Raw genomic sequence first — 11,512 nt, 5'->3', positions numbered from 1 at the left:
CTTTAAATTTTTCACGACAATTCCTGTGGTAACCAAACATCGAGCTTCTTTTGGAGCCAGCCTTTTTAAATGGTTCGAAGCCGTTTGATAGTGAATGTTAAGTTCCTTAGCGATGTCATGGTTGCTTATGTGACGGTCCTGGTCAATATTTTCCATAATATTATCGACCAGTAATATTTTTTCAACTTCCCCGAATTAATTTTTTTTGGTTAAATGAAGCTCAAATCTTACCTTTTCAACACTATATGTTATAACAGAATGTGATTGGTAGCACTGGATATACTATACGACTGCAACGACATCTATTGACAAAATACGAAAATACCTTTTCGACTACCCAATATTTTATATATGTACATACATAAGTAGTTTTTCGATGTACTTGTCAAAGAGTTTGTGGAATTCACTTTCTATCAATACAAATATTTTCGGAGCACAATTCCTTAGCAAAAAAGCCAAAAAAAAGTTTTAAAAACAATTATTTTTTATGCACTAAACAAGGGTTAAGTTAGTCGTATGCACCTCCTTTGTTGTGCTGCATAATTGTCCACTGTGTTGACAGCTCACAATCACTGCGGCGATGCAACCTACATTTACTTTCGTTTCGCGCGACTACAATGCTGGCTACAGGTTCGAATCAAACCGAGCTGCAACAGCAGAACATGTTGCTTATAAACTAAAATTCGATTTTTTCCATTTGTATGTGGCTAAGTGTGAGCACGGATATATCATTTTCATTTTACACACAGCCAATAAGCATTTCACGCTTTTACGCATCGTCAACGGCACGGTTCGCTGCGGCTCGGCGCGTTGCGCATGTTTAAGTCGAGCTTGCGCTAACAGACGGACGACGCCGGACATGCGAAGAGACGGCAGAGCAACATTGAAAACGATACCAAACTAGCTACGATAGTCGACAATCATACTTATTGCTGGCACTTGCAGTGACGACTCCACAATTGTTGTGACTCAACGAGCGGTTGTTGCTGCTGTTGTACGCAAGCTCAAGAAGGAAAGTGTTGAAGACTCACCAACTCGCTGACTTGCGTTGATGGCGTTGACGATAATGACAATTTAGCTACCAACAACGACGAAGACAAACATAATTGCAGTCGTCTTTGCGTTGAAGCTTCTGTTTATTTATTGTTGTTGTAATTTGTTGATGTTCGTTCGTTTCGTTGTTGGTTGGTCGCTCGTTTAGTGGTAGCTCATCAGTTATGCGGCACGGTGAAGAAATTTAGTTGCGCGCTGAACGCGAACGAAAACGATCGACGGTTAAACGGACGCGGATCCAACTAGTAAAAAAACACAGAAAAGAGAGCAAAACGAAGCGAAGTGAATAATAAAATAAAATTGAAAAATTAAAAAAACAAAACAGTTATAGATGCAACAAGCGCAAGCGTTGATTAGCGCAAATGGACTTTTAATGTCTACGCACACAATGAACGCAGAAGTGGCAGACAGTCACTGATATCACGAGTACGCCGCTTATTTTCAAATGTCAATAGCCGACAGGCGCCAGCTTCACATTTTCCAAGTGAATAAGTGAAAGAGAATAGTAAAAGTAAAAGTGAAAAAGTGTTGCGCCTGCACACCAAGGAACTGCAACCGAAAGCAAGTAATAATGTGCAAATAATCGCGCCTTACGCTTGAACTATTGTCGTTCTATAACTCGAATTGTAAGACCCTTATCCTTAAACCCTACTTAAAGAACAAGATATGGATAAACCACATATCGATACTGCAATACCCCCAAAACCTGGCTCGCCTACCGCCTCCCACGCATCATCCATCGCTTCATTTGGCAGTGGTCACAAGACGCATGGCGTGCAGAAGTTTTGTTCAAAAATCCGACACAAAATCGAAGATAATATAGCGCCGCGTCTGACAGGTAAACTCTACAAATCGCAGAAGCATTCTATATCGATGAGTTCGCTCAGTATTGGGGACTCAACTAGCGGCAAGTATACGAACATCAGTAAACAGTCGACTTTGCCTTCCCTTCCTCCAAAGACGGAACAACAGCAAACAGGTACCACTTCTGCACACCGACGTCTCACCGGCATGTTGAAACATCAACGCCAACGCATCACAAAATCAACGAAGACGCTCAGTAAGCGTGAAATCTCAGCGCCGATCGGTGAAGTTGCGACTAATTCAGGCATAATTTGTCCAGCACTCCTTGAAAAGGGTGGTTTGGTGGACAGCGGTCACGCACAGGACCTTAGAACGGTTGCTGGATCACCCACTGAGGGTGCTAGCTATGTCGATAGCGATGAAGAATATCAGCAGTTAAGCTTGAATTTGACGAAACAATCGTTGGAAGATGAAATCTTCGAGGAGCTCGAGAAGGCCGCACACGATGAAACGAAATTGAGTGCGGTTTTAAAGAACTTTGATCGTCTAATAATCGACTACAACGAGAATCCAGCTGTAAGCGCAGTGCCAGAGACAGGGCCACGTGTGGAATGCGATGTAGCGGTGGTGGAGGCGGCAGCCGCAGCACAATTGGAGCTCTTGGAACTAGAGCCGCCGGTCGCTTTCGCCGATTATAGCGGCGAGAAGCAGAGTGAAGAAAATTTGGTTGAAGAGAAGGTAGGTCTGCTTGAGCCCGTTGATGAAAATAAAGAAGTTAAGCCAAATGCAAAACTTGATGAAGCATTCGCTGATTCTATTGAAACCAACATGGGCGCAGCTGCAGTATCGACTACGCCGGAGACTACTAAGCAGTCTGAGGCGAACACAACGCAGGAGTCCAAAGATTTAAAGCATGCTAAAGATATCAAGGATTTCACAGCTGAGAGCAGTGTCCCCGCTGCGAACAACGCCGACAACTCATTGAGAACAACATCCAACAATGAAAACAGCGTTTGCAGCAGCACTGTCACTGCGCAAGTTACTGAGGATCCCATGACACCGCCACAACCGCCTGTGCGTCCTAAGCGCTTGGAAAAATCCAAATCATCCCTGGCTCTACCTAGACGTAATGTCTATCAGTCTCCAGACACTCCGACGCTACGAAATATACGCTATGCGCTAGCTACACGTGTACGCTCCAAATCCGTGTGGGAGTTGACACCCACCACGGCAGCGGCTGCGACCAATAGCAAAATTCCGGTTTTTATAGCATTACCGTTACAGAAACGTAGTAACAGCTTCTGCAGCGCTTCCTTAACGGAAATGATTGGCAAGCAGAAGCTGGTCGATAACAAGAATTTAACAGCTTTGAAGTCCGTTGTGACACATAAAAGCAAAGATTCCACAGGTACGCCAACAAACCAACGACGTCAACTGACTAAGGACGCACGTTCTGCGTCTGCGCTTTCGTTGTCAAGTAAATCACGCTCGCGCTCGCTTTCCACCAACCGTATACAGCAGCCATTGCAGTCAACTCCACAATTGCCATCGCAAAACCAACCGACATCTGGTCAACGTACCAAACGCAAGTCATTATCTGGAGAAAAGTTGACGCGCAGCAATTCACGCCTACAAATGGAGAGAACCAAATCTTCAATTGGCTTTAACTCCAGCACACTTGGCACAAACGCGAGTCCACGGCGCACACCCTCTAGCAGCAGTTTAAACAGCAGTCAGAGCAGCGGAAGTGTGTCGCGTGTCACCAACGGTAGCACAACTACGGCGCGCAGTCGCGATGAGCTATTGGACAAGTGCTTGGAGAAGGGTCATGAAATTTTGCGCAAAGTGGAATCGATAAACACGAAAGTTAGCGTGCGTAAGACACCAATTGCGACGACACTCAAGTCGAATGCCGGCAAAGGAACGGCTGCGAAGGCGCCGACAACCGGGCAAACCAAACGTGCTGCTACAACGTCTGCGACAGCCGCGTTGGCCAGCGCACGTACGAAAGTGAAAACAGCTGCCAGCGGTAGTGCAGCGTTGACAGGTAAAATTACGAAAGATGCGTGTGATGGCACTTTGCGCCGCACAACTACCAACAAAACCGCCGCCGCTCCTCCAGCGGTGACTTCCACGAAACAGTTGAAATATGCGAATGAGGAGAAAGTGCCGCAACCGCAGCTTGAGTTCTGCAAAATAATACCACCCGTATTGGGAGAGACATCCGATAAGCACACCGAATTATTGGTTAATGTGGTGCAGGCAAAGTTGAATGCGCCTACCGCCACACAACAGCTGTCGAAACAACAGCAGACTGCGGCAAATAATACGCGCGAACAGCAAGCGTTTGAAATAGCAGACGCCTACAAACCAACATTACATTCTAGTGCGCCCATCGAAAAGCTAACCGACGTAAATACATCGCATCACAACAACGAATCAGACTCAGATGACTCAGGACACATATCAAATGAGAATGACACAACCATTCACACCCTATCCACTTCCACCACCTCCAGTGTGAGCCTGTGTGAATCCGATATTATTGAGGAGGAGCATTCCACATTCCCGGCAGTGTCGCCTGACAACAATGCATACAATTCCGATACAGCTGCGATCTCTATGCAAACGAAAACTACCAAAGTCTCGGAGCTCCTTCAGAAGTTCGAGCAGCAATCACAAGCTTCTGCGCATATGACTTTCGGCAAGCCAATCGTGCGTGCGTCTAACAGCAACCCTAGTAAAGTGTGCACTGCTACACGCGTTGCCCAACTCGAGGCTGTGCAATGCATACAAACTCAAGTGGAGTTTTATCCGACCTACAGCAAAGAGGTAACTATCCGCCTGCTTTAGTGCAGCAATTGAAATATATGCAGCAAATTCCTGCAATGAAGTGCAGCAAACGAACGAAATTTTGTAATACCCGAATATTCCAACCAACAACCAAAAATCCGCCACATCCTTTAACCCAACAGTAGTTAAGCTCTACTCTTCTGGTAAAATTGGTGCATTTAAATATTAATTATAAGTATTTTGTTATATTTTTCTATATCGTTTTTGGTTTTGGCTAAGTAAACGTCCAAATCCTGTAGTTTTTGCATTCTTATTACTCTTAACTTTCTTACATTATTTTTTATTGCTAAAGCATTTGTTAATCGCTATATAATATTTTATATTTGTATTTACTTTATAAGTAAACTGTCACAAATTATTGTTTCTTTTTATTTTAATCTCATTTGCTCTAATAAAATACTGTAATAAATAATAAACCGTAAATTGTTTTCTTTCACCTTCAATGTAGCTGCTCTTAGTAGTACTTTCTCTCAGTTTTCCCTCCTCTTTCTGGATTTTTAGTACTCGTAGTACAATATTGTAATATTTACTTGGTTATTAGTTGAAAATGTTATTGTTTTTATTCTATTTGTTCCATTCCCGAAAATCTTTTTAATATAATTATTACCTGGTTTGTTTTATGGGTAGTCTTTTGGTTATTCTATTAGTAGTTTAAAGTAAATTCCTATAAAATTACAAAAGTTCTCGCAATGGTTCCCTTAACTACCATATATCCCTTTAATTATCTTTCTATTTTCTACATGCCCAAGAAACTAGAAACAATTCGTCCTAATTCCAATAAAAGTGTATTACTTTTATACAAAGATTACAAACAACTCCACAAATACATGAAATTAGCTTACACTTAAAACAACTTATGTTACGAGTATCTAGAGGCCGATTGCTTTCCTAGCATTATTTGTATTACGTTTCTATTTGTGTGGGTCTGTTGTGTCCTCTCCTATATCACATATGGTCACCAAGATCCTGCATCCTGAATAGTTCCAGAAGTTTGCTGGGCGCTATCGCTCCAAGACATTTCCGGTGAGAAAGTTTTTATTCGTTTTTCGTTTGATGTCCTTGAAACAGCAGAAAATCAAGTAGGCAATCATCTGCTGAATAAAAATTTTGTATCCGTTTCGGTAACGTAGACCCAACCTTCATGAGAATTGTATTAATTTTAGCAATGTGTTTTCAATAAAATCAGAAACCTTTGAACCTTATAGCTTCTCCAACCATATTTTGGTTCTCATCGACAATTCCGCCCTCTCTGAAGAAAAATATCCAAATGAAGGTTTTCGAAAAAAAATCAAGATCACTTAGTCGCTTTCATATCTATAATATTAATAATGAGTGCTTCCTCGATATTATGTGAATTCGTCGATCCCAAAAAGAAAAAAACATAAAAATTATTTGCTTGTCTAATCGGAGGGCGGTAGTAAAGAGGCCGTTTACAGTTCATAGACCGCCGAATGCTGATTAGAGGTGCGCATACGTGTTTTCTATAGTGGCCGGACCTCGATAGATAAAGTCAAACATCCGGAGGGTATTTCTGGAAAAAAACATGTCACAGTGTTCATCAATCGTCCGCAAGTGACTTCAAATTTGTTGCTGTTTCCATTTACACATTTATTCGAAAGACAAAATAATACGAAGTTGGAGCAAAACACCGTTCTACAACGGCCCACTGGCACCAAAAAAATAAAATGGCAACCCGCTATTGCAAAAGGCTCGCCGAACAGCAGAAAGCTTGCACAAACATCGCCAAACAAAGCGTGATTTGCATTAGAAATCCACAAATGACTTTGGACCTACCCTAACTGCGCAAGCTATTGCTGCATAGTGCTCATCATAAAATCAAAACAACCCAAAAGTTTACGGTAAATGCATTGTTAATGACAAATTTGACAAATTGTTTTGTTGCTGCTGCTGTTGTTGGCTCATGCCACTCATTTGAAATGTACATTGCAGCACCCAAAATGAATTTGTTTGACCTAATCGCTTACTTTTACCGCCGAATTCGTCGTAAAGCGACAACCGATGGTATGTGGGTGGGGTGGAGTAGAAAAAAACCAGACAATAGCGTTTACAAATAAACCTACAATGTGTATGTGAGTATACCTCTACAAACATACGTTGTGTACTGCAATCGAAAACACGAAAACTGTTGTTTTTGTTGCCATTTTACAGCTATTGAGCCGCATTGTTTTAGCACAACATTGTGTGAGCTTGGCTTTAGCCTGTCTACACTAGCTTACTTCTCTGTTTGCATAGTGTCTTTGTTGTTTTCTAGCTACTTTCATTACGCGCCGCTATGCGCATGCGCGACATGCGTTGATACGCCAGCGTATACTGACACAGGTGTGCTGTGCGTTGTGTGATTTTTGCCACGATTGTCAGTGAGGCGGCCACTTGTTTATGTTTTTGCTTAGTGTTTTGTAGTATTAGCTGTTCTACGCTGACAACTTGTGAAGCAATTGAATTTTCACTAGCAAAGCGCTGGAAAAAATTGCTCAAAAACAAAGTAACTTTCATTTCATATCGCTTCATATCTTTATTAAAATGCTGTATATGCCCGCATAACACTCGTATATACGTTGTATCTATATGTGTGTATGTATGTGCATATGCCTGCATAATTGTACGTGATATGCATTGTTTTAATTAGCATATCGACAATACAAGTGGTTGTGACCTGAAATCGAGCGTATTAAGCATATCGCCGCAATTTAGTTTCTAATTTGCTGATAAATTAATATTTTCTTTCTTTTAATTATTTCTATATCCGCTCATGAAGCTAGATATCTGTGAAAGCATTAGAAAAACGATGTATTCCAGAGTGTTGATTTTATTTTATTTTTATGATTCAAAAACTGAGTTCAAAGTAAGTTTAAAATCTGAAATTTAAAGAATTTTGAGCTTTAATTACGATCATGGGGAAAATTGTGGCTGCTGTATGTACGTTTTAAATCGCTTTTAACACACTACTATTCTCTAAAGTAATACATATGCAAAAAATGCAGAAGAACTTCTAATATCATTATACGATGTAGCTTCACGTTCTAGTTAAATAAGTATAATAACTTCACATATTGACATAGAAAATGAAGATCTTGAAAGATCTTGAAAAGCATTGTCTCTTTATTTTTCTTGTTACCATAATACCACCTTGGTGCGTCTTAACGTCTCGGGATCGAACACAATCGCCAATTGAGAGAAGGGTTTTTAATCCGATATATGTAAGTATAGCCTCAACTATCCTATGGAGAAACATGGTTATATTGTTAATTGTTTAGTGAAACTGACCATTTGCTATAGCAGTCTTTAAGGCAGAGCGCCAAAATGTAGGCAATGTTTCATTTACCATTATTTGTTTTTGATGATTTTTCGACCCAGAAAATAGTTACAAATAAATTTTACTAAAATAATTGAATAAATTTGTAATTATTTACATATATACATACAGACTCCTCGGTCATATAAAATAATATACTTTTTTATTTATATGTGAATATACATATGTACACTATATGTATGTATGTATATGGTAATATATGTATATGTGTATCCGCAAAAAGCGCCGCACGCGATCTCGTAGTTGACACTACTCACCCAGCCAACTGCAATTTTGCTCTACATATTCTTGCATTTTGGTACGAGCGTATAGTAGAGTGTATGTATCTTCCTTATTATCATCTTTTGTCTTGTCACGTTCCTCCATAGATGTTGCACTTGAAATCCTTCCCTAACTGATTACGAAATAACCATTCAAGCTCAATCTTGTGCGCGCTTGCTCGTATGGCCTCAAGTAAAAATCGTAAAAAAACTATATTTTAATTCGCAGTATTTTTTTCTGTCTCAAAGCGCAACGGTACGTGACATGTGTGCAAGCGGTGTTTACGCCTTTTGCTCTACTTCTACGCCGCTTTGATTATCTTGAGTCGAAATTACTTGTTCACAAATATGGATTTGGATTACTCAGTACCCACAGATGTTATGCCAACATCTTTATTTACCACTCAACTTGTATCCATTCTTTTTCGCTTTCCATACCCTCGTGATCGCTGCTGCCCTGTGATCTTTACTGGAACCAGCATTTGTTTTGGTGTTGATGAGTGAAGACATGCTTTAAGTTTGCCCACCACAGGTGTTCAAATTGGTTTTAGTTGTAGAGTCTCTTTTTGCTTCATTTTGCTACATTTCATTCCACGTATTTCAAATTTTCTTCTTATGACGACATTGTGTCGTGTTATGAGGGTAAACTGTCTTTGTACATTTGTAGCTCGCAATAATGTAAGAAAATATCCATTTGTGTCGTGACAAATGGTGGCTCTGGAACGTGCGAAAAGCTTATTTAAGCCGGACGTGGTGCATGGAGTTTGTGAAGGGAAGAGAAAAAAGTAATTAATACAAAGATAATTTAAATTAAAATAGTATAATTTTTGTTTTCGTTTTCTAGTAAAACTCAAAGCTAAGGCTAAATACATAGTGAAATATAAAACAAAACCGCAGAGGAAGTTCCCACTATTTTGGTTTTTTTTTCGTATATTTTTTCTTTGCTGTTAATGTCTTCATCGAAAACATTTGAAGATCATATGAAGAATTCGTTCGTTTTCATCCTCAAAAGGCCTCAAGTTATGATTGTATTAGAGATTCGTCTGTAAATACGATTGTTCTATGCCTAATGGTTCCCAAGTCAGTTCCGAAGCTATAATGCTAAGATCAAATCAGTTCACTTACTTTGAATTAAAATTCATTCAAGGTGTTCAGTAGTATACCTAAGCGCCCTTCATAAACTTGTTTTGCAGTGAACTCTTCCTTTAAAATTTATGGAGGATTCGATAGTTGGTGAAGTAATCTGCCATTTGAATTCAGCTAAATATGTACATAGGACACTCTAGCCTCTCAGCAGCTAAATATGCAACTCTGGCCTTCACTAAGCAGTTTCTTCTTTCAAAGAATTCAACTTGCAATTAACTAAATCCGCCTGCTATCATCATCGCAATTCCAATTAGACTATTATAAATAATTGTATGATAATAAAATCTTTGAAATGACCAGATTTGACCCGTAGCAAGCAAAGCTCAGCGCTGCTAAAAGCGATTGTAAATCAAACGGCGAATGAAAAGGAAAATGAATCTGCTAAAGTGGAAATAAATATTATAGGTTTCGCATAAAATGTCCATCCATCCGCAATAAAAAGTGTAGCAAGACTCGTCCATAGAGGGCGTGAGCATGTATGGTGTACCGCTGCCAGCTTATGCGCCCTTTTATTATTAAACCATAAACAGGTTTCCGATTACACCGCCGGGGTAATGACATTCAACCATAGACAAGCGATAATTAATGCAAAACAAAAGCAGAGCATTGTTGTGGCATCCACGTAGGAGCCGCAAGGGAGTTGTCTTATAAATCTGCACTATTTCCATTTAACTATTCTGCTGCAGTTGTTATGTGTAGTTATGTCAAACATGTGTAATGCCTGCTGGTATCAGCTATAATAGCTTACTAGCTGACAATAAAGTAGTCCATCTATCAGTAATACCATACATATTGCGAATACTTGCAGACATATACATACATATATGTGGGGACAAGGGTAGTTAGTTGAATCAGTGATGTCTTGAAAAATAAAACATTTTTGATTGGAGTGCTGCTTCTGTTCAACGCTGCTTATGCTTCTCTTTTCTTACGAGATCTGTGAGAGATCTTTTAAGGTACTCAATATAGACGTTACTCTTAGTATTGTTTTACTACAATAGCTTAAATCTCTTGCCGCTGAGGCATGATTTCAGATTCGCCAAAATACCGTGGTCAAAACCATAGAATTTTTTAATTGATTTTTTTGAGTTTTTTTTAGTAAGCAGAGTTTAGGTACTCAGATTCACTTTTCTAGAGGGATATTTCGTTGTTCAATCACACCCAAAAGTTGTTCGAAAACACTTTTGAGGATAAGCATCATTAATCTCACAACATACTTCCTACTCTTACAAAGAGCAATGAGACAACGGAAAGCTAGTAGAAATTGCCGAATAAAGTAAACTTTAAATAAGCAAACAAAGACTGCCTTGGATTGTCAAAACCTTGATGAGTGGTGAATAAAACAAATACCTGGCATAGTCCACAAGAGATAGCATGTACGAGGTGACACCACCTTATATAGGTATTCAAATTCTCTTTTTCTATCGATTTCAACTAAATAGTTTCGCTGCTGCTTTCTTATATTAGGTAGCTCTCTTCTCCTACGCTCCGTCCTTCGTTTTCGCACTTAACTTCTAATGGGTTTATTGAAACAGAAAATGTTAACTTGAAGTTGCAGCGTTGCATTTAGAGTTCCAAACTCATCAAACTACCCTCGTAAAAGTTTAAATTTCCACTGAATCCGCAGTATTTGTTATTGCTGCACTTAAGATTATACAATTGGCTTTTGAGACACTACAACAAAAATACAATAACAACAAAATGTTAATACATACATATGTATGCATGTTGCTGAACTTAACCATCACATCCTTATTTGTTATTATCGCAGCATCAACATAAAATCATCGCTTTAAGTCGTTATGTGGCGAGTAAGACTCGTTGACTGCACCAACGATCGGGCGATCGATTGCTTAGCCGGTTGGCGGGTTGGTTGACTCGTTTATGTGCTTGCATGTATTTATGCCCTACGCGTTTATTACTTAATAACTCGTTGCATTTTCACTATAAATTTATTTTTTAATTATTTACATAAAACATGCGAGTATGCCTAGTATGCTTGTATGTATGTATGTATATGGGTTTGTGAGTTTTAATGCCTGCCTTTGCGCCTTTCGCGTTG

The 11,512-nt window shown here is 39.6% G+C and overlaps 1 protein-coding gene across 3 annotated transcripts in view; it reads left to right on the top strand.

The window, feature by feature from the left end:
• Window positions 1–1,311: 1,311 nt before the first annotated feature.
• LOC105230248 (unconventional myosin-XVIIIa) overlaps window positions 1,312–11,512 on the top strand; it is a 43,028-nt gene continuing 32,827 nt past the window's right edge. For 2 of the 3 annotated variants that reach the window (XM_049461690.1, XM_049461691.1), the window contains exon 1: window positions 1,312–4,689. In XM_049461690.1, the coding sequence (XP_049317647.1) occupies window positions 1,720–4,689 (2,970 nt within the window). In that variant the 5' untranslated portion in view covers window positions 1,312–1,719. The remainder of the gene's footprint in view (window positions 4,690–11,512) is intronic. The other variant, XM_049461689.1, reaches the window with a different exon arrangement.

The sequence above is a fragment of the Bactrocera dorsalis genome, unplaced genomic scaffold, assembly GCF_023373825.1.
Source record: "Bactrocera dorsalis isolate Fly_Bdor unplaced genomic scaffold, ASM2337382v1 BdCtg080, whole genome shotgun sequence".
NCBI lineage: Eukaryota > Metazoa > Arthropoda > Insecta > Diptera > Tephritidae > Bactrocera > Bactrocera dorsalis.
This window is presented reverse-complemented; position numbering and strand designations above follow the sequence as displayed.